At 35.6% G+C, this 25004-nt stretch overlaps 1 protein-coding gene across 4 annotated transcripts in view; it reads left to right on the top strand.

Annotated features, from left to right (window-relative positions):
• SPAST (spastin) overlaps positions 1-8149 on the top strand; it is a 93331-nt gene extending 85182 nt beyond the window's left edge. For all 4 annotated transcript variants that reach the window (XM_020972367.2, XM_020972366.2, XM_020972365.2 and 1 more), the window contains 4 exons: positions 89-168; positions 4019-4089; positions 5782-5822; positions 6745-8149. In XM_020972367.2, coding sequence (XP_020828026.1) covers positions 89-168; positions 4019-4089; positions 5782-5822; positions 6745-6867 — 315 coding nt within the window. In that variant the 3' untranslated portion in view covers positions 6868-8149. The remainder of the gene's footprint in view (positions 1-88; positions 169-4018; positions 4090-5781; positions 5823-6744) is intronic.
• Positions 8150-25004: the final 16855 nt, after the last annotated feature.

Raw genomic sequence — 25004 nt, 5'->3', positions numbered from 1 at the left:
GAACCATCTGAATAGAGATGTTTGTTTCTTAAGATGATTTTAAGCTGATGGTCTTTGTGACTTGTTTATTTTTCTTCTCACTTTTCAGACTAGACTACTTTTACTAAAAAATCTATTAAGCAAACAAGGAAGCCCATTGACCCAAAAAGAGCTAGCTCAGCTAGCTAGGTGAGTAATTCTGTTTGGATTACTTTAGCATTTTTATGAAGAAGTGGTTTTCTGTTTGATTTAAAGTAAGTTTTATGATGAAGAAATGCAAATTTCTATGTAATGTAAAAGCTCTACCTAAATATTTCTATCTTCTCAAGAGTAATGTGTTTTCTATGACCTGATAGTAACAGATCTAAATTGTTCGGTTTGTATTTTTCCCCCAGGGCTCTGTTCTGGATACCCTTTTCTCTTTTTCCTCTGTAGTAGACAATCTGTACTGTTTTTTTTTTTGTTGAGGTCATCAACTCCTGTGCATTCAGTTGTCATTTGTAATCTGTTTGTCCAGCCCTAACCTTCATCACATCTCAGATACCTAGTGAACATCTCAAACTGGATATCCTATACATATCTTAAAAACTAAAGTCATTGTCTTTCTCTTCTTCCTCCCAACCCCCCAACCTCCCCTACCTAAAATCTCTGAGGACACCAGCATTTCAGTCACCCAGGCCCAAACCTTGGGTGATATATTTGAATGCGTGTGGACGTGCGCGCGCACACACACACACACACACACACACACACACACACACACACACACATATACTTTCAATCAGTTGCCTACATTCCCTTCTTCCTCTGACATTGCCGCCTGTTGCAGACCCTCATCTCTTTGCATCTAGAGTATTTCAGTAATCTGCCTTGCCTCCCTACTTCATCTCTCCCCACTTCTTTCCATCCTTCATTCAGCCACTAAATTGGTGTTAACGTGCTGTTCTCACCATGTCACTCTTTTATTCAGTAAACTCCAGTGGCTCCCTGTCCCCTCCAAGATCAAATTGAAAATTTTCTGGCTTTCAGAGCCTTTTATAATTTGACCTTCCTTCTACCTTTCTAAACTTCTTACATCTTATTCATCCCCACATACTCTGAGATCCTGTGACACTGGCCTCGTTGCTGTTCCTTGAACATGATATTTCATGTTGTGACTTCATGCATTTCCACTGGCTGTCCTCTAGAATTGTCTCCACTACTCATCTAAGCTTCCCGGCTTGCTTGTCTTCCTTCAAGTCTCAGCTAAAATTTCACCTTCTTCAAGAAGCCTTAACCCAATACCCCTTACCGTTAGTGCCTTCCCTCTTTTGACTTACCTGTAGTTTATCCTATCTAGATCTTGTTTGTATATATTTATTTTCATGTAGTCTCCCCCATTAGGCTGAACTTCTTTAAAGCAAGGACATTTTGTTGGGGGTTTTTTTGCCTTTCTCTGTTTCCTCAATCCTTAGCCTAGTACCTGACATGTAGTAGGTGCTTTAGAAATGCTTGTTGACTGACTGAGATGTGAGACTAATGGTTAGCAGAATTTAGAACTTGTTGAATGATGTCAGCTTGGAAAAGTTATAATAGCATGCTATAAGGAGCTGTTCATGACTATACTATTCAACATTTCTGCCAGTGACTTGGATAAAAGAATAATTGGCATTCTTGTGAGATGTGCAAAAGATAAAAAGGTGGGAGCAATAACCCATACTTGGAATGATGTAGGATCCAAATGGAGCTTAGTAGGCTAAAAGAAGGGTCAAATCTGAAAAGTTTATTTAATAGAAATAAATCTAAAGTACATTTGTGAAGTTCATTTGTTTGGACCCAGGTATAATATGGGGGAGGCATAAAATAGATATCAGTTCTTTTGAAAAACATCTGGAAGTTTTATTGAACTGACAGCTTAGTAGGAGTTGTGTGTAACATGGAAGCACAAAATGCTAATACGGTCTTAGGCTGCTTTGGTTAGACTGTATTTCAAAGTATTGTTTTCAGTCCTAAGTACCAGATTTTAGGAAGAATATTAAGTTAAAGAATTTCTTTAGGAAGTCAAACCAGGGTGGTAAGGAAGGAACTAGCAGAAAGAAGATGCAGGGAGAATGGTATCAGTTTTCAAATATATTGGGGCGGGGCACAACTAGGTGGTGCAGTAAATAGAGCTCTGGTCTTGGAGTCAGGAGGACCTGAGTTCAAATGTGGCCTCAGACACTTGACACTTATTAGCTGTGTGACCCTGGACAAGTCACTTAACCCCCAATTGCCTAAGCAAACAAACAAAAACACAATCAAGTATTTGAGGGGCTGTCATTAGAAAAGAAATTTGATTTATTCTCTTTGGCCCCAGAGTATAGAACTAGGAACAATGAGTAGAAGTTGCAAAGAAGCAGATTTAGAGTGGACTTAAGGAAGTCTTTGAAATGATACCTATGAGGAGCAGGGGAAATTCATATCAACTAGTGCTTAATGAAATAAGCAAAATCTAAAGAACAATGTACGCGATTACTACAGCAAGGTAAAGGAAAAGACCACTAACAGGATGCCAAACTCTGAGTAACTCAAAGAACTGGCAATGTTCCCTGATGAAACTTTCCTCCCTGCTTATGACAAAGGGCTTGAGGGATTCCAGGGGCAGAATGTATATGTTGTCAGATGCACTCTCTATAACAGGTGTTTATGTTTAACTGTTTTTCTTTTTATAAGAAAGGGTTCACTAGTGGGAGTAGTGTGGGCAGAGGAACTGAGAAGAGAGTATTTCCAGAAGTGGCTAACATAAAAACAAAAGACATTAATAAAACTTTCTCCTCAAAAGTGAAATAAATGGTCTGGCTCTGGAAGTAGTGAGCTCTTCCTTACTCTAGAGGTATTGGAGCAAAGGATGGATAACTACTTGTTGAGGAACTCATTGAGAGAATTCTTGTTCAGGTATAGATTAGATTATATGGCTTATGAGATTCCTTCCAATTTTGGAAATTTATGCAAATTTTGATAGCTTTATATGCACCTTTTTTCCTTATATGCATGCAGCATGTCAATTTATCCCATTTAACTGGCAGTGTGGTTCCTCTTCGTTTCTTTTACATCAGTTTCTTGGTTCTTTGTGAAAATGTTGTTTCAGTCTCTGAGAATGTTTAAAGGCTTCAATGAGCACACTCATTATTTTGAACAATTTGCCAGGTACTTAACTCTGACTTCAGAATGCCACCTGTTCTTTATTTTAATCACTGAAAAGTCCTATTAGGTTAACATGCATATGTGTCTATATACCTGACAACTAGGTGAGTGACTACTACTTTTCAGTCATAGTTATAGTCTTATAGGTGTCAATTAAATACTGGAACAAATTGGAATTATTCTGTCTTTTTGATAAAGTATACTGCTACTAAATGTTCATCATATTAGTTTTTGGCAAAGTACATGGGGAATGAATAAGTGAATCAAATTTAAACACCTTTGGATAAAGGGAGAAGAAAATGAAATATTTTCATTTATTTTTAAACTTTAATGTATTTCTTATAGTTACATAGATAATACCCAGTGAAACTGTTTCCATATCCTGATAAGTGACACGTAGCAAAAATGCTTTATTGATCTGGTTACCATGCATTTTTCTTAATAGTTTTTTATAACAATCATTTTTTTCCTCTCAGCCTTCCTGCTCTGAGCTGAACTTCTCTTAGATTTTCCACCAAGACATTCCCATCTAGATCTACCTTTCCGAATCTTCAGGGCTGTGTCCTTCTCTCTTCTACCTAGGCTCATTGTCAGGGTAGCAATTAATCTTTGTTAATAGATATGTTGTTGATGTGCTAATGAATTCCAGTGGTTGAAAGATTTACCCTGACCCAATAAACACAAATTACAGGATCTTTCTGAAGGTAGAAGAAATACTTACCAGTGTGGAAGTTTGTTTTGGGGGGGGGGGATGGACCATATGGTCATGCCATGTAAGCAGCTATTTATCCATAGAGTGTGCCAAACTTGTCATCATTAAGATTTAATATTTCCAATGGTATAAGTGTTTTGCTGTTTTTCTTTCCCTTTCTCCAAGAATGACTGAAGGATACTCAGGAAGTGATTTAACAGCACTTGCAAAAGATGCAGCCCTGGGTCCCATACGAGGTAAGTGATTAAACAGACATGTGACATTTCTACCTATTTTATTCTGTCTTTTGAGAGTCACCTTGTAAATATTTTGCTACCAAAGGTTATGGGCACTAAAAGCATTTAAAATAGGAGATTTCCATTAACAGACTTTCTCAAATGAAATTACTTACAAAAATCATTACATTCTAAGACAGAGTTAGCATTGCTATGACTATAAAATATGGTATAAGGTAGTTTCTAAGCAGCAGCTTATTTTTTGGTTGAAAAACAAAGAGAGTCCACAAGAGAATAAAACATTAACATAAACATTCCAGTAGTGAAAAGAAACAAAGAATTCTTCTTTCTCCGTTTTCTAGACTGGGAGAAATATAATCATATTGTTCTGATAGTCATCTTTTTTACTTCCTGGCATAATTCCTTTCCCCATCCAGGACATGCTTACTTGTTCTCTCTCCCATTAGAATGTAAGTTCCTTGTCAGCAAGAACTATTCAGTATTTAATTAATGTTCATCATCATTCACCATGGATGTCCAGAGGAAACCTCCTGGCCCTTATTGCCAACTCTAGTAATGTCTTCTGGATACTTTGGTCATAACCTTCAGAGGATACCCATTCCTATTTGAACCACAGCTTTTACTCCCATCAGGATTGAATGAATTTCTTCATCATGTGGTAGAATGAGCCACCTTTGAACTAATATGCAGCCATAACAATAAAACTGACCCCTACTGCTTCTCGACTCCTCAGACCCCTCCACATGCTTGGGAGACTTTGAGACATGAATCATGGTGCTTGACTCAGAAGTGCTAGTTTTAATTAGTGGCCTCTCCCTTACCTGTTTAATTGTAGATTTCTAGTAATTTTCAGTTGCTAGATGATGGTTTTAATAGATTGGAACAAGATTGCTTGGTACTAAATGCTTATAAACCTTCCACTGTAGTAGACATAATTAGAGCACTAAAATAATATATATGACTAGTCATAGGTAAATTTATGGATAGGTTTTAGGGACTGGCCTTGTGATTTCATTAGTATAGTAAGTCCCCAGGGGGATTACCCCAAGCATGTAAAGACTTCCCCTGGCAGAATGGGTGGATGAGAACAGTTTGTTCCAGTGGCCATGAAGGCAGCTGAAGCATGTTCCGTGGAGTGCTTAGAGCTTGGTCAGACATCAAAGACACCAAGTGGTCATTCACTGTATCCTGGGCCATCACCAGTTATCTTGACCCTGTTTTGCCACTGGACTTCGATGACTCTGGATGAAACCAAGGTTGACAATCTTGCACCTTTTAAACTTACAAATACGTTAAGAAATTCTGTCCCAACTATTCAATCAAGCCTTGTCACAGTAGAGCTAAGATCATTGGCAAACATAAGTCATTTATATTTTTAAAACATTTTCTACTATTTTGAAACAAATTAGAACAATATTTGAATGGTCTATATGCATGACAAATTGTACTCTCCAGAATTAATAAGAGAGGAATAACCATCTACTATGCTTCATCATTGTGCATAATAATAGATTACCTCAAAGTTTTTCAGCAAAGGAATTATTCTTTTTAACATTTTGAAGGATTTTATGTATTAGTAAAATTATAATGTGTCTTCTTATCAAACATATACTTGCAAATTTACTTGTATTTTATTGTTTTACAACAGAAACCCTAGTTTCATTTCTCACAAAAATTTTTTATATTTTGTAGAACTGAAACCAGAACAAGTGAAGAATATGTCTGCCAGTGAGGTATACTGCTTTATCATTCCCTTTATATTAAAAAAAAAAGTCAGATGACTTACCTGAATTATTTTGTACTAGTTTTTCATCAAGTGAGGTAAAATCTGGTTTGTTTCACTTAAGAATTTTAGTAGAAAGTCTTTTTATAAACCATTGCATAGTCAGAGTATCAGCTTAGCTGAGTTTGGAAAGATTGTCACCATGAGGCAGGCTACTAGTGATTTTCTGTTTTTTTCCCTGTCACTGCAGCTTTTAAATAAACAACCTGCTAAAGCAAGGAAGTGTTTTGTAGTCTGTTTTGATGGAAGGAAGACCCACACAGGAGAAATTTTTTGAAGCACTGAAGTAATAAAGATAGGGTCTTTTCAAATTTTATTCTTTTGCATAAGGTTCTCATATAAAAAGTTAAACATAAAATAATTGTATTTAGGAAGCTATACTTTATTATAATAGCTTGATTATGTAACTCTTTACATCATCTTACAATAATTTTCCTTTCAAGATCCCTCTGAAGTAGGTAATACAAGGAAATTTGAGATTCAGACTCCAAGTCTAATACCCTTTCCACCTGCCATGTTGCCTCCTACATTTTTTAAATGTCCAAGTTGACCTTTATAATGATCTTTAAAATTATAGGTGGGCACAAAAGTGCTTCAGCTTCTCATATAGATGTGTTCTCACTTCAAGAAACATAAAAATTCAGAGTTCATTTTATGTAGTAAATTCCCTTTGTGTTTAAAACATTAGCATTAATAAAACATTTTTATACAATATTTTGAAGAATATGGTATATAAAGTAAAATACATCTCTATTTGTAGCATTAATGGACAGAATGATTAATTTTAGTCTTGGATATGTATGCTAAAGAAAACGTTTGATAATTCTGCATGCAGTTATAAAAATATTTTGTTCTTATTCTCTGAAATACAGATGAGAAATATTCGATTATCTGATTTCACTGAGTCCTTGAAAAAGATAAAGCGCAGTGTGAGCCCCCAAACCCTAGAAGCATATATCCGTTGGAACAAGGACTTCGGAGATACTACAGTTTAAAGAAGTACTTATGTGAAACTGAGGAGATTATGTTTACCTGCCAAGAAGGAAAAACATTGTTTGCAAGGAGCAGCTGGTTTAAACTGCTAAAATTTGGCCCAAGTTTATGGGATCTTACAGATTCTCATAACTATTTGTGCACTAAACTTGAAACTGAACAAGAAAGTAAATTTGAATAAAAACATACAATGTGAATAGAATACTTTTGCTGTTTAAGGCATCCTTGCCTTTATAGTCAGGGTTTCCTTGCTGGGTACTGTAAATTAGAGCACAATAAAAAATTATTAAGACCTTCTAGCAGTTTAATCATGGTGTGAATAATAATTTGTATATGTTGTTCCAAATGAAAGTATTCCAGACATTGAATGGTAGAAGGCACCAGCACCTTTGGTCTTCTGTCTTCTCACTTTTTTTTCTCCCGCATAACACATTTTTTTTCCATTCCCCTATCCCACATTTGTCTTTACTGCAACATCTGATTGGAATGCCAAATGCTATAAGTTTATTTTATTTCTCAAAAATTCAATCCAGTGTGCCAAATGAAATTTGTTCCCTATGCAACAAGAACAGGAAAAAGCATTCTCAATATTAGGATTTTTAGTTGCGTAAATCTGTAAATATATTATTAAGCACTTGGGTCCCCCCCTTGGATTTTTTTTTCTGTTATATTCCTACCAAATGATTGATCAGTTTGATAGCAACAAAATTCCAGTAAAACTGAGTAGTAACTGTCACTTTTTCCACACCAGTTTACATTTGGAGTACAAAATTTTTTTCCCTTTTAGTATATTTGTAAAGAATCGATTACAATGGTTTTCCATGGTCCTAATTTGTTTTCTTCTGGAATCAATCTATTTGAAAGAGCCAGTATTAACTACTATTACACTGGTTTAGAAGGGAAGAAAAGGGGTAAGTTATTGACTAAAACATTTCTAATTTTTTGCTTCTTCCAGACTGTTTACAGGAATACTTATAAGCCAGCAAAACTACCATCCTTAATTCTTACTACTGATTAATCTATTCAACCAAGCTTTAAAATAAGAGGTTATTGGATTTTTTATACATTGCATACAGTAACATTTTATAGGTTTTGTGTGCTCACTTTGTATGCTAAAAGTCTTAGGCCCAGCTAATCTGCTTTTTTTTAAATATATGTAACTGTTTCTTGTTTGTATAAATATGCCTGAATTTTTAATTATGAAAATGAAATTGTAGTAAATAGAAACTCTTAAATCATGATCTATTAAATACTGTAATAAAGGGAAATGGATATTTGCCCTTAGTTTACTTGTTAAACTTTTGTTTACAGCATTATCTGTGGTGCTCATATGCTATTGTTACAACCAGAGAGAATAAATTTGTAGTAAGAAGTATCATACTTGGTTTAGAAAAAAATGTCTTGAGAGAGAGAGAGAGAGAGAGTGTGTGTGTGTGTGTGTGTGTGTGTGTGTGTACATATATATACATATATTTATAATATATATGTTAAAAATAAGAATTTGTCCCACTAGATAAAATTTTTATAATGAAACTTTTTTCATTAATTTTTCTAAAAGATTTTCTCTTACAATCCTTTACCTAAAAGTAGATGATAAATGGTTCCTTTAGATGATAAATACTTATTAGCTATTTGTAGCCAGACCTTAATTAGCTGTCCTATGTTTTGGGTGGTGTTTTGGGAGGTGAAAGAGCCAATATTTTTAACATATGAGATATTAGTTTGGAATTATTTTATCATAATATTATAGTACACCAATTTTCTTACTAGTATAAAGAAAGGGTGTATTCTTATTACACAATTATCTTAAATGTTTAAAAAGTAAAGGAAATTTCATTTAATTTTCTATAACATCATAGCAATTTTTATAATGTTTCAAAACAATAACATGCAACTGACAGAATCTCATATGAAAGCATTTTTGATGGTGGAAGCTCATCAAATTAATTTTTACATTTTAATTGTAACTTTTAAGAAGTAATTAGCATTGATTTCCTAGAGCAAAGAGCTTTTAGTGCTTTGGGAAACAAGCCAGTCATTGAAAGGATCTTTTGCTTTCATTTTTTTGTTTGTTTTTTACTTTTTATTTGGTGAGGCAATCGGGGTTAAGTGACTTGCCCAGGCTCACACAGCTAGTAAGTGTTAAGTGTCTGAGGCTGGATTTGAACTCGGGTCCTCCTGACTCCAAGGCCAGAACTCTGTTCACTTCGCCACCTAGTTGCCCCTTCGTTTTCATTTTTTAAAATTGCTTTAAGCATCTTAAAATTACTTTATTTACATTTGGATTGAACAATTTATTTTTAGTGAAACTTAATTTTGAATTTTTAGGTCTTTAAGAGTAGTTTCAAGACACTAATACCCATATGTATCTTTGATCTCCCTGTTATGGATATCTTTTAGAGCTACAGAGCCCATCCTATATTTTCTTGCTGTCCTTAATGATTCTTGTCTTTTTCATCCCAATAGGTTGCAATGGGATGGGTATGTGTTAATGATAACACATCTACCTAACTATATTTGCTAAAGGAAAAAAAATTTCTCATTTTTTTTTCTTAAATAATTTAAGATCATTACAGGTACTTACATCAGAACATCTTATTGCTGTGTTAATGTCCAGGTATTGGAGTTATTTTTACTTTTTGTTTTTTAACGACATCCTCTTTTAAATTTTAGTGCTGTGCTAAAAGATTCCATTTTTATAATGTTTTTCCATTTTAATTTTAAAGCAGTGTTTTTCATAGACATGTTATGAAACCTGAATTAGAATATAATAGGAATCTAAGGAAATAATTTTGTAGTAATTGTCAACAGAGATGGATGCTTTAACTTTATCTAAAAAAAAATTAAGCTTAATGTACCTTTTGAGATCTGCTTTGTCCACTGGCTAATTTCCTAAAAGATACACTTTTAACTTTAATTGTTGATAAGCCAGTGAGACAGAATAGGCATTTGGACAAAGCAAGGAAATAAATTAATCATTAACTCATTAAGTATCTTTAGGCTGAAAGATCATTTCTAAATAGTGACTACTTGACTATACCTGTCACATAGACAACCATGCCTTGAGCCCAGGAAAAAACCCAGAAAAAACAATCAAGAATACAACCTTTACATATTATAAATATTTGCATTTTACAGAAACTGTTATGGGAAAATGCACTACTTTTGACGTTAGTTTGTTAGCTATTTCTCATTTCATTTCAGTAAGGAAAGATGTAGGTTGCTATTTTCAGTGTTATTGTGGCCTTTAGAGTTTTTCTTCACAAGGCAGTAATGGAAAGATTAAGATACAGTCAATAAATTCACCTTGAAATCATTTCAACATTTGAGACTTTACTTGCTTGTTACATGTTAATTTTACATGGTTGGATATAAAGTTACATGGTTAATTTTTTCCACTGTGTTGGACCTAGGTAATCTCAAAAAAAAAAAGCAGCAGCAAATTCATATCCTATAATTTGATGGATGTGACTCTGCTCTGCTGGGACTGTTAATCAAAGATTTTCATTTTCCATAGTAGTTGACTAGGTTTCTGAAATACCATACTTTGCATCTTAGTATTTTATTCAGTTGAAAAAATAATGTATAAAAATATGATACAAAAATTAATTTAATACTTTTTTATATTATCCTCCAAATAAGATAATTTCATTTATTTAATAATTTGTATTTCCTATTTCTCAACTGAATTAGGTATTATGAAGTCAAATTTGATTATGTAATGTTTTAAATCTTTTAAAGATTAGAATATTTGAACACTTTAGATTTTGTAACTTAATAATGCCAAATAACTTGCAGAAAATTTTCATTCAATTTTTTTTATGTCTGCACACATGTGTAAAAAATTTTGAACATTGATGTACGTTGGAGGTGGTAAATTTCCCTTCACTGGAGGCTTTCAAGTAGAAGTTAGATGGACGTGTCAGTATTGTTGGGAGGATTCCTGTTTAGGTACAGGTTAGACTAGATGACCTTGTGGTTCCTACAACTCTATTATTTTAGGGGGCAGCTAGGTGGCGAAGTGGATGGAGCTTCAGCTTGGAGTCAAGAGGACCTGAGTTCAAGTCCAGCCTCAGACACTTGACACTTAACTAGCTGTGTGACCCTGGGCAAATGACTTAACCCCGATTGCCAAAACAAAAGCAAAACACCTATTGGTTTTTTTTTTCTTTTGGCTAGGTAATGGGGTTAAGTGACTTGCCCAGGGTCACACAGCTAGTATGTGTTATGTGTCTGAGGCCAGATTTGAACTCAGGTCCTCCTGAATCCAGGGCCGGTGCTCTATCCACTGTGCCATCTGGCTGCGCCTAAAAAACCTATTATTTTAGAGAAAATATGCCATATCTATCCACTCTCAGACAAGAGGTCTTTCTAAAGTACTTAGGAAGAATTTTATCATTTTGGTGAAGTCTATATTCTGACAAACCTCACTCATTTCTTTCTGAAAATAGATTATGTTGTCATAAGTTCTTGTATCAGAAAATCCTCATGTACATTTTTTAAAAGTAAAATCAGTTGGTCATTAGTACTTCTGAATTTTTTCAGTAGGTAGTACTAGGAAAGGCAGCATGGAACAAGACAGGAGCACTGGATTTGGAGTCAGAGGATTGGGTTTGAATCCAGGTTCTGCCATTTCCATTAAGTTAGTAACATAACCTTTCTAAAGAGATTGAGCTCTGCTGCGGAATAGAGGGCACTGACCCAAGCTTCTTGTGTTGGGAGCCTAGGCCTTGGTCACTGGCTTTGTGTGCTGGGGCCTCTTATGTTGGCAATTGGAGGCTGTAGAGTTCTGGCAGCTTACCTTGTGTTGGGCTGGAATCAGCAAGGCTGGAACTTTCGGGCAATTCTAGGTTGCCTGCTTTTCCTTTCCTTTAGCTTTCTTCAGCTCCTTTGAGATGGGTGCTGCAGGGTGTTTATCTGCCTGGGGCCTCTTGCAGTGCTGTCTCCCTTGTTTCTGCTAATGCACTGGGAGATTCCTTTGCGGTAGAGTGTCGAGGCACCTGGTGGTTTTCTGAGCTGGATTTCACCAGTTCCCCTCCACCCTCACTGAGGCACTCGGAGGTCCAGGTGTTGGTGTTTGCCTGCTCTACCACCTGGGCTTCAGGATCTCTTCCTGGTTGACAGTTGCAGGTTCTGACAGCTTACCTGGTGTTGGGCTGGAATCAGCAAGGCTGGGACTTAAGGAGGACTTTAGGTTGCTTTCTTCAGCTCCTTTCAGATGAATGCTGATGCAGGGTGCTTATCCACCTGGGGCCTTTTGTAGTGCTGCTTCGCTTATTTTTGCTGAGGCACTGGGAGACCCATTTGCTGGGCTGCTCCACTGCTGTTCCCTTCTTTCTTCTAGTTCAGCTGTTCCAGGGTTTTGGTTTGTTTTTTTTCTGGGGTGATATTTTCTGGGTTTTCAAAGGTTGATGAACATAACCTTTCTAGACCTCCATTTTCTCATCTATAAAATGAGGGTAGATCTAAGTAGCTTTTCACCTTTGAATCTAAGATACTGGGGACTGTGTTAAGCTTTTATTTTAACTGAATTCAACAAATGTTTGCCTTCCTACTAAATGGAAAACCTTGTGTAGGCAATACAAGGGCTTGCAAAGATGATAAAGACACTATCCTTGATCTCAAGGCCTTTACAATATAATAGAGACAAATTAAGAAAATGCAAGGTGACATATGGTAACTTAGACAAAAACGCATAATAAACAAATTGCTTTGCAATTGTGGGAATTAAAGATTTTATGGAGTAGGTGACATATGGACTGGGCTGTGAAGAATAGAGAAGATTTTGGCAAGCACACAGGTAAAAGGATGACACTGTGCTAAGTACTGGGGATACAAAAATAAGCAAAAGGACAGTTTCTCTCCTCAAGCAGCTTACATTCCAATGAGGGGGTGGGGGGAGACAAAACATAAAAAGAAGCTGGAAAAACAGGGGCAGGAAGGAAGCTTCTTCCCCACAGTGTAGTGGTAAAGTCCAGAGAAGAATACAGATGTCTGCTCTGGGCCCTCCTTCAAAATGGATATTCTGGGAGAAAATAGTGAGAGAAGAGGTGTATGGGGGCAGAAGGACAGTTCCAGGATCAGAGGGAAGCGGAGGCACAAAGGTCAAGTCTGGGCAGTTTAGAAGTACAGCCAGGAAAAGAATAATAGTGGACAAAACTGTTAAGGCAAAAAGCCCCAGCCCATGTTAGTAAAAGTGCATTACTGTAGATAATCCACAAATCAATTCATTTGACATTGGTAAATTATTCCTTCCTGCTTTTGTTTATGTTTCCAATACTCTTTCATTTAGGTTAATATGAAAATTAATTTGTCTTCACTGAGCACATATTCTGATAAAAATAGGAAGCACAAAAAGGATTTTGGAAATCAGAGGCAATCCAGCGCTGCATGGAAGATATGATGTAAACTAGATAATTTAGAGAACTAAAACACATTTTTATATATCCAATTCCACATTAAAACTAGTTTAATAAGTGATTTATTAAATATTTAATTTATTTAATAATATTAACCTACAATCTACAAAGCACTTTGTGCTAGTTACGGTGATTACAAAGAGGTTACATAGACCTTGTTATCACGGAACCTATAATCAAATAGGAGTAAAATGCCATATCCAAATAACAATACTACGAAGGAGAGTATAAATGTAAAGGAGATGTCCAGGAGAAGTGTAAAGTATGAAAAATCTAAGGAAAAGGGATCTCTGTCTGCTGGGGGAAGGGAAGAAAGGAAGAGAGGTCAGGAAACACGTCATGAAGGAGATAGCATCTGAGTTGCCCCTTCATTTTTTTTTCCCCCAATTACATGTCAGAACAATTTTTAGCATTCATTTTTACAAGATTTTGAGTTCCAAATTTTTCTCTCTCCCTTCCCCTTTTCTGAAAATGGTAGGCAATTTTATATAAGTTATATATGTGCTATCATGTAAAACATTTCTATATTAGTCACAGTTGTGCAAGAAGATACATCGAAAGAAAAACAATCACAAAATTAAGTGGAAAAGTATGCTTCGATCTGCATTCAGAGGCCATCAGTTCTTTTATCTAGATGTGGACAGCATTTTCCTTCATGAGTCCCTTGTCTTGCTAAAAAGAGCTGAGTCGTTCATAGTGGATTATCACACAATGTTTTCCTGGTTCTGCTCATTTCACTTTGCATTAGTTCATACAAGTCTTTCCAGGTTTTTCTGAAATCTGCCTGCTTATCATTTCTTATTGCACAATAGTATTCCATTACATTCATATACCACAGCTGGTTCAGCCATCCCCCAACTGATGGGCATTCCCCTCACTTTCCAGTATTTTGCCACAACAAAAAGGACTACTATAAATATTTTTACACATGTGGGTCCTTTTCCCTTTTTTATGATCTCTTTGGGATACAGACCTAGTAGTGGTATTGCTAAATCAAAGGGTATGCACACTTTGGTTGCCTTTGGGCATAGTTCCAAATTGCTCTCCAGAGTGACTGGATCAGTTCACAACTCCACCAACAGTGCATTAGTGTCCCAGTCTTCCCACATCCTCTTCAACATTTAACATTTTCCTTTTTTTGCCATATTTAGCCAATCTGATAGGTGTGAGGTGGTACCTCAGAGTTGTTTTAATCAAAAGTGATTTAGAGCACTTCATATGCCTATAGGTAGCTTTGGATTTCTTCATCTAAAAACTGCCTGTTCATATCCCCTGACCATTTATCAGCTGGGGAATGGCTTGTATTCTTACAAATTTGACTCAGTTGAGTGGCCTCTTCAAAGGAAAGACTTCAACAGATATAGATAGGGATACTCCAAATATAGAGGAAGGGGAAATAAAGGCAGGAAGACAAGGTAAGTGGAGTCCAATTTGGGATATTGGAAGCCTGGAAAATTAGGTTGGAGCTAGCTTTTGGAATCTTTGAAAGCTAGTTTACTTGGTAGGCAGTAGGAAACCATGAAAAACTTAAGAGTAGAAGGATAATGTTCTTTGGAAAGATGTTTTATGAATATGGAAGCAGTATAGTGTAGTGGATACAGCGTTGTACTTGGAGTCAGGAAAACCTGGGTTCAAATCCTGTATCAGATGTTTACTAGCTTCATGGCTCTGGGCAAAGCAAGAATTTAAGTTCTCTGGGCCTCAGTTTCCTCATCTATAAAGTTAAGGGGTTGAACTTGACCTCTAAGATCCCTTCGAAGTCTAAATGTATCATCTTTTAATTACTAAAGAAATGGAATGGAGAAGAGAAAGACTAGCTTTCACTGGTTGATTTTATAAAGCAAGGTCAGCAAACCAAGGCCTGGTGCCTGTTTTTGTACACAGGCCTATGAGCTAAGAATGATTTTTACATTTTAAGTGGTTGAAAAAATATTTTTAAAAAAGAATATTTTGTGATATAAAAATTAAATGAAATTCAAAATTTCAGCATCCCTAAAATTTTATTGTACCACAGTGGCAGAAGTCGCCGAGACATAGATCATACATAGTACTAGCTTCACACTGCTGCTCTGTACATTCCAAATTGCAGTGATGTGATTATAACGACAGCATTTTGAGTACCATGTGTACTGTCATGATTTTTTTTTAAATTACTAGTATGTTCCTACCATGTCAAAACAAGAGAAAAAGTTTTATTATTACTTTTTTGAGGTTAAAAGCTTTCTCAAAAAGAACTGCCCTCAACCACTATTATGGAACACTGAATGACTTTTGCTGCAGATTTGATATTGTTAGTGAATTCAACATAAAATTACAAGGCAAAACAGTACTTATATGCAAAACTTGTATTGGGGTAAAGTCAATTCAACCACTAATGTTGTTTGAATCACAAGTAACATCTAGCTGCTTATACAGTTCCTGTGCTGTCAAAACTTAAAAGAAAAAGTGAGATCTCCATTTCCACATGAATTTGCAGTGCATATACTTTTTTTTTTTTGTTAAGGCAATTGGGGTTAAGTGACTTGCCCAGGGTCACACAGCTAGTCAGTGTCAAGTGTTTGGTCTGAGAGGCCACATTTGAACTCAGGTCCTCCTGACTTCAGGGCAGGTGCTCTCTCCATTACACCACCTAGCTGCCCTGGTGCATATACTTTCTATTCTAAAACTACAGTTCCAACAGTGTGTTTTCAGACCTTGATGCAAGTGCAAAAGAAATTTACACATTTCAAAATCCATTTAACTGCAGTTAAGGAACTTCCACCCAGTCTTCAATTGTAAGTGATTAATTTATAACATAATGACATGCTAAAAAGAAAAAATCAAGAAGCATTCCATAAATGCCTTCCAAGTGATGAATTTATTCTATTAAAATCATATGCTCAGCCTAACATCAGCATTTGGCAGTATTTGTGTGGAAAGACATTTTCTTTTTTGTTTGTTTTTGTGAGGCAATTGGGGTTAAGTGACTTGCCCAGAGTCACACAGCTAGTGAATATTGTGTGTCTGAGGCCAGATTTGAACTCAGGTCCTCCTGAATCCAGGGCTGGTGTTCTATCCACTGTGCCACCTAGCTGCCCCGTGGAAAGCCATTTTCAAAGATGAAATATGTAAAATCTCATTACAGATCAGTATTAACAGATGAACATTTAGAGTTGTTTTTGATGACACAGAACAGTAATTCTGAACCCTTACTAAAATATCCTCCAAAAAGTACATTACAAAAATGTATTCCATTATTATTACCATATTTTGAATTTCACCAAAAATTTGCACCATGTTGGTAAAAAGACTGGCAAATTCCTTAATGGAGAAAAAATGTGTTTTATATTGAATGGAGGGAAAAATAATATGTGCTATATTAGTAAAATCCCCCAGGCTTTTATAGGAAGGCAGTAGGAAGTGTAAGATGCTGACAGGCTAAAATTATTAACATCCCAGGTACTTGCAATTAGCTTTGGTTTATCCAAGGGAAATAATGGACTTAAATGTTTGTTTATCAGCAGCGGTTACATCCTTCAGGGATCTGTTATTTGTCAGAGCATTGTCTCCACTGACATATTCCAGTCCCTTCATAATTTGGTAGATATTTTACAAGAGTTGCTGTGGTGGAAAGAAAAATACAGATATATGTTTGTGTCTATATAACATATACAAATTATAATATTAATACTATATTAGTGTACAGCCAAATGGGTGATAAATTTCTCTGAACTTAGTGAAGCAAGTCCTCAGCAAAATGTAGTGGCCCCAGGCCATCTTGAAGCCTAATTTCCAGAAAGGCTTCCAACCTGCCAGAGTTCATGCTGTATTGGCATAGCTTTTAATAACCTAGGGTCACTTCCATGTGAATAAATCAATAAATCAACAAGCATTTTTTGAGCCCTTACCATCTGCCATACACTCTGCAAAACACTGAGAATAAAAAGACAGAAGTTAGACAGTCCCTCTGCTAAAAGGACTTAAATTCTTATGGTTTACACACCCTGATGAGACTGAAGGCAAATTTTAGTAGACCATGGAATACAAATGCTTAGCTATACTGGAGTAGCTTTGCCTGAAGGGCATATATTATATACACTTCAAAATAGCAGTTATCTACTTATGGGTCAAAATCACATATAATCTACCAGCCTGAGATGTCAATCCTTAATTTCCCATAATCTATTTAAAACAGATGACAATCACTAAAATTTTTGACACCTTACTTTTTTAAACAAAAAAAAAAACCCAAAAAACTTTATTCTAATCCACAGCCAAATAATACATATTTTTGGTTACAGCAAAACTGACAATTTTCTTGAAAAATCACAGCAAGTTCCATCTGTATGAGTATGAAATGTGATTAAATTATCGTGTTTATCTTTCTAATCATTGAACTTGCTTACTTGTTAACATTATGAATATGTTAACATGTACTCTTGGAGTGATTTTCAGTAGTTCTAAAATCTCAAAATTTTTCCTGCCAATGAAATGTACTGCATTGCATCCATGATTGCCCATCCTGTGTGATTCCTGTCCGAGATCTCTCATTTTGCCACAGGGGATACACACACCATACTTGAGGTCTTCCTCAATTTCTTTTGACACTACAAAAGTCAATGAAACACACATCATTCCTTGCTTTCTCCACTGACTAGGGCATCATATTTTGAATCATTTGCTTCTTTGACATCTTTGACTATGATTGTTTTTAATTCCTTGTTTAGAATGTGGTGTAGCCTGCTTATACCCAGAAAGTAACTATGGCATTTTGTATGGTCCTCAATTTCAACCCTTAGAAAACGAAAGTGTTCCATGACTTGCAGTCATATGACACAGGTAGAATACTGGTATTAAAAAAAGATGGGCCTTTGTTTCATGTAATAGTTTGTGGTCATTAAGAGAAATATGGAATTTCCCAAAAGCAATACTGTTCAAATCTTGGCCCAGCCTTTGGCCAAGATTACATTTACTGACAGATAAACTCCACAAATTGTCCATCCAATTGCATATTGTAATACAGAAAATAGTCATTCTTCATCCAGCTCATTTTTCCTGTGGGGATGGTTAGAATCACATCTTTTGATTATGGATATCAACGAGGGGGCTCTGCAGCATACTAGGGCTTGATGCAATTGGTACAATGTGATCTTCAGATGGACACATGTTGAGTACCTTATCAGCTGTGAGGAATCCTCTGACTAGAACTGGGCACTGGGTCTTAGTAACAGTGATGGAACATCTCTGACAAGCAAGCAATCTCCTTGTTTCTTGTCTGACCTGATGTAAATGATCAAAGGATCATCAAACAAAGTTATCTATTAGGTTTCTCAAGAAATCTTATATAATTACGACTTATGCATAGGATACAGCTTGTAAGAGGAAAGTCTTTAAGGTATTTTCCTGTACTTAATGAAATGCATTTTTATAGTCAACAAACAATAAGTACAGTAGGATTTTGTATTTTAGACATCTTCCGGTTAATTGCATGATGATAAAGATGTAATAGGCCATGGAATATCACATAAAATACTGCCTATTCCCTTCAGATAACCTCAAGGGGATGGCCTCGAATCATGGGTAGATTATTCTCATAAAAATTTTCCAGAAAAGACTTATATTGTCTGATGCTGAGTGAAGTGAGCAGAACCAAGAGGACTTTGTACACAATAACAGCCACGTTATGTGATGACTAATATGGTTAAACCGAACCCTTCTCAGCATTACAAGGATCTAAGACATCTCCAGAGGCCTCAGGATGGAAAATGCTATCCACATCCAAAGAAAGAACTATGGAAGTCGAATCGCTATCACTTATTTTTACCTTCTGTTGAGTTTTGTTTCATCTTTCTGATGGTTCCTCCTATTGGTTTTAATTTTGTACTTACAACTTCACTAATGTGAAAATATGTTTAATAGGAATGTAAATGTAAAGCCTATATCAGATTGTGTGCTGCTTGGGGAGGGTTGGGGGGAGGAAGGGGGAGAAAAATTTTCAACTCTAAAGCATATGGAAGTGATTGTTGATAAATCAAAATACATTAATAAAATCTAAAAAAAAAAAATTTCCAGAGATAGGAAAACAGGCATTTGGGTTTGTAGTTATTGATGCTTTCTTAGTTACCTTTTTTTGGAGTTAAATAAATGGGGAATTTTTTCCCATGAGTTTTATATCTTGCTGTCCTTTGAGATACTTTTAAAATTGATCTCTTAATGCTCTCAGAATTGTGTTGCCTCTGATATGGGCCTCATTTTCATATATTTGGTCTAGGTCTAGCTGCTTCTCTTATTCTTTGTTCCTTTCAATGTTATTTTTAACTTCAATAAGCACATCTGAAATTAACCCAGTTGTGGTACCTTTCCTGTCCTTGATAAAATTTGTCATAAAAAACTTTGCTGACATTTCCCCTCTTCTAGTCTATCTACTGAATTCCCTAGGTTCAGTTCTCAAATAAAAACCCTTCTTTTACTGAAAGCCTTTCACTGCCCCTCTTAGTTCTAGTGTTTTCTCTGTTAATTACTTTCTATTTATCCTGAATATTGCTTGTTTTGCATATTTGTTTTCATATTGTCTTCCCCATTAGATTGTAAGCTCTTTGAGAGCAGGGACTCTCACTTGCCTCTTTTTGTATCCCCAGTGCTTAGCATAGTGCCTAGCACACAATAAATACTGGCTGATTGACTGATTTTCCATATCTCATCTGTCATTTTCATTCTTAAATCTTCTTTGGATGACTTTACTAAATTGGGTTCTTGGCAAGCTTTGTTAAGAATGGTTTTTACCTCCACTATTTCTCATTTTTTAATGAGACAGTACTGTTCATTACCTTCCATTATCCTTCTGTGTGAGGTTTTACAAAAGTTTGTATTCTAAATCAGTGGTGCTCTTCCCTACCATCATCTCTATCTTCAGCAAGTGAAGTGTTTGCTGATTTAGGCAGGTTTTTTTGGTAACTTTTGCTCTTCTCATTACTGGCAATTGATTTATACCACTTAAACTTATAGGTGAAAATACTGTGATAATGTGTGTTGATGTCCTTTCTTCCCTCCATAATCCATTTTCCTTGTTCATTGTGATAGGATCATTATCTACCAGGGACATTCTTTCCTCCTTACCCTCCCCACTCCCATCCCATATAGGTTCAGCTAGTTCTTTCTCCAAAAGGTAAAGAGTCTGTTCTAAAGATTTGGTTGACCCAGGAGGATAAAGGTCAAGCCAAGTCTCAGTTGATATGACTTTCTGGTGGTCTCTAGCCATATCGATGTAGCTTTCTGTTAACCTAAGGGGACTAAAAAGGTCCAACGCCATGGAGTCTGGGCCTATCAGACTTAGGAGAAGAGGGGAGGATTAGCCAGGGTCACCTCATCATCACACCAAGCCTTCAGATCAGACACATTTCCACATGAAACAGAGTATGTTGGGGTGGGGCAAGAAGAAACCTATCTATTCAGACTAAGTGTTGCATTGTCTTTGCTAAATATCCATTCCATGCTTTGGATAAGTAACCTTCCTTATGCCAACTGTTGAATTGACCTAAGAGTATCTTATTTCATTCTAATACCAAGCCTAAACTTTAATCATTTTATTCCTGACCTTTTCTCTAGCAAGCTGATGGTCTGACTATACAAAGACATCTGAGTCAGGAATGACTCCTATATCATCAGTAATGAATTATTTCCTGTCAACAAAAAAATCAGTTTTATTTTTTGGGATGTTATTCAGTGTTTTCCATGCTCAAGCACCATATATCTCTATAAATTACCAACAAAGTCCAGCAGCAAGAGATGAAAGAGAAATTCCATTTAAAATAGCTGTAGACTATGTAAAATACTTGGGAAATCTACCTGCCAAATCCAGGAATTATATGAACACAACTATAAAACGCGTTTCACACAAATAAAGTCACATCTAAAAGAGTGCTTCATAGACTGTGGGTTGCAACCCCATACAGAGCTGGGAAAAATTTGGCAACAGTAAAAGGTTTCTGAACACATAACAACCAAAAATTAATTTAAAACCAAATACTTAATGAATTCCAGGTGTTTCTGGCAGCACTTGCCTGTATTGCATCACACAATTTCACTGCAGCCTTGGTTCTGAACACAAAGCACTTTGCACTATGCATGCCCTCAGGCCACATACTGCCAAGGAACCCTGCCAAAATGGAAAAGGGGTCCTGAGTGGAAAAAGTTTAAGATGCCTTGATCTAAACAATTGGAAATATCAATTGCTCATGGGTAGGCAAAGCCAATACGAAGAAAGTGACAATTCTACCTAAATTAATCTATTTATTCAGTGCCGTACCAATCAAACTATCAAAAATTATTATATAGACCTAGAAAAAATATCTGGAAGAACAAAAGCTCAAGGATAGCAAGGAAATCAATGAAAAATGCAAAAGAAGGTCTCAAACTGTATTATAATTATCAAAAGTAATTATCAAAACAATCTGGTGCTGGCTAAGAAATAGAAAGCTGGATCAGTAGAATAGATTATGTACAAATTACAGTACAGTAAATGACCACAGAAATCTAATATATGATAAATCCAAAGACTCCAGTTTTTGGAACAAAAACTCATTATCTGACAAAACCTGCTCGGAAAACTAGAAAACAGTATAGCAGAAACTAATTGTCGACCAACATCTCATACCATATACCAAGACATCAAAATGAGTACATGATTTATACATAAAGGGTAATGTTATAAGCAAAGAGAGCATGGAATAGTATATCTATCATATTTATGGATAAAGGAAAAATTTAGGATGAAAGAAGAGCATTACAAAATGTAAAATAGATAATTTTGATTATATAAAATTTAGAAGTTTTTGCACAAACAAAACCAATACAACCAAAATTATAAGAAAACAGAAAACTGGGAGGAAATTTTTGTAACAAGTATCTCTGATAAAGGCCCCATTTCTCAAATATATAGAGAACTGAGTCAAATTTATAAAAAATACTAGTCATTTCCCCAATTGATAAATGGTCAAAGGATATGAACAGTCATTTTCAGACAAAGAAATCAAAGCTATCTATGGTCATATGAAAAAATGCTCTAAATCACTACTGATTAGAGAAATGCAAATTAAAACAATTCTGAGATACCACCTATCAGATTGGCTAATATGACAAAAAAAGGAAAATGCTGGATGTTGGAGGGGATGTGGGAAGCTGGATGGGGGAAAAAAACTAATGCACTGTTAGTGGAGTGGTGAACTGATCCAACCATTCTGGACAGCAATTTGTAACTATGCTCAAAAGTTTGTAAAACTGTGCATAACCTTTGATCCAGAAATACCACTATTAGGTCTATACCCCAAAAATATTATTAGAAAAGGGAAAAGGACCCATTTGTACAAAAATATTTATAGCAACTCTTTTTTTGTGGTGGCTAAGAATTGGAAATCAAAGGGATGTCCATCAATTGGGGAACAGCTAAACAAGCTATGATATATGATTGTAATGGAATGTTACTGTGCTATAAGAAATGACAAGCAGGATGAGTTCAGAAAAACCTGGAAAGACTTACATGAACTGATGCATAGTGAAGTGAACAGAACCAGCAGGACATTGTACACAGTAACAGCAATATTGTATGATGAAGAACTGAGAATGACGTAGCTATTTTCAGCAATATAATGATCCAAGACAATCCCAGAGCACTAATGATGAAGCATACTATCTGCCTCCAGAGAAAGAACTGATGTTGTTTTTTCACTTTCTTTCTTTCACTTTTTTCTTTTATTTGAGTCTAGTACAAAATGGATTGTACATGTATAACCTATATCAGATAATCTACCATCTCAGGGAGGAGGGAGGCAAGGAAGGAGAGAGGGATAGAATTTAGTACACAAAACTAAATAAAAATGTTTTTTTTAAAATGTAATAGCAAAAAGAATCAAAAATATTTTTAAAATTAAAAAAAGAAAATATCAAAATTGATACTGATCAGTTCTTCCAATAGTATTTCCATCTGTTGCTCATTGGATAATAATCTTACATTTTATAGTACCTACTACTAAGGTAAGGGGTGATTCCTAGCCCTTTTTGCCCCTTTTCCCAGCACTCTGCAGGGGTAAGGAAAAATATTTTATGTTTTTCTGTTTCATGTGTGCCATAGTCAGCAGTTGGTCATTGGAAAGTAGATACAACCTGTTGCAAGATATTACTCAAAGCCTTTCCCATATAGTAAAAATCTGTAAGAGCTCTTGCTCCCCCTGGCATAGCCTTTGAGAACACAGGGTTACCTCCACACAATGAAACGAATGGTAAGCCTTTGTGGAAGGACTCTGTCCCAGTCTGCTGCCAAAAATGGTTTCTTAGTTTAAAAAGAAGATCCACAAATATGAAATCTTGTTAACTTTTACTATTTTTAACAACTTCTAGACTTGAGATATTTTAAAATTTGGATATCATAAGGCCGTTGGTTAATTTTTGAGCACTAATCATGAATCTCAATCATTGATAAGCCAAAAATGTATTGAACCCTTCCCCCCAATCCCCCCCACCCCCATTAGAATATGAACTCCTTGGAAGCAGGAACTATCAAGGTTTTCTATTTATATCACTAGTGTTTAGGATAGTACTTTGCAAATAATACACACTTAATGTTTTTTTCATTCATTCATTCATTCTTAAACTACATCTTAATGAAAAACCTGAAACCATGGCATAGTCAATGTCAATGTTTTTTTTTTAAAGGACACAAAGATTTATTAGGAGGAGAAGTCAAGACCACATCCAATTAAAATTTTCCAGACTGTTAATACATATGTTAGACTTTGGGCATTGAATTTTTCCTGTCCTCTCATACTCTCTTTTTTTTTCCAAATCTTTTTAATTTTTATTTAAAAAATTTTTTTTCCACACGCTTTTGAGTTGAAAATTTTTTCTCCCTTTTTCTCCCCCCCACCCTCCCCAAGACGGCACACAATCTGACATAGGCTTTACATTTACATACCCATTAAACATATTTTCACATTAGTGAAGTTGTAAGTAAAAATTAAAACCAATAGGAGGAACCATCAGAAAGATGAAACAAAACTCAACAGAAGGTAAAAACAAGTGATAGCGATTCGACTTCCATAGTTCTTTCTTTGGATGTGGACAGCATTTTCCATCCTGAGGCCTCTGGAGACGTCTTAGATCCTCCTAATGCTGAGAAGGGTTCAGTTTAACATTCTTAGTCATTGCATAACGTGACTGCTATTGTGTACAAAGTCCTCTTGGTTCTCTGCTCACTTCACTCAGCATCAGACCATATAAGTCTTCCCAGATTTTTCTGAAGTCAGCCTGTTCATCATTTCTTATAGCACAATAGTATTCCATTACATTCATATACCACAACTTGCTCAATGTCAATGTTTTTGACTAGACTTAGACTTTTGACTAGACATTCAAAGTATGAGAGATGGTACCATCTTCAAACTATTTTTTGCCTTGTGTATGGTTTCTCATCCATTGTGCTTTTACAGTAATGTAAAAAAAAATGGGGATTTTTTTTTCAATGAATCCTTATTTTACTTCAAAATAAGCATGATTTTATGTTTACATCTTCTTTATATAGTCTTTGGAAAAAAGCAATATCCAGTAATAAAGACAAGAGGGAATTTGAATCTGTTTCCTTCCACTAAAACTAGAATTAGTAATAACTGACTGTAGTCTTAGACTGATGCCTTCTTTGAATATTTTTGTATTATTCCTTGACAATATTCAAAATCACTGAAATTATGACT

The sequence above is a fragment of the Phascolarctos cinereus genome, unplaced genomic scaffold, assembly GCF_003287225.1.
Source record: "Phascolarctos cinereus isolate Bilbo 61053 unplaced genomic scaffold, phaCin_HiC Scaffold_2;HRSCAF=192, whole genome shotgun sequence".
Lineage (NCBI taxonomy): Eukaryota > Metazoa > Chordata > Mammalia > Diprotodontia > Phascolarctidae > Phascolarctos > Phascolarctos cinereus.
This window is presented reverse-complemented; position numbering and strand designations above follow the sequence as displayed.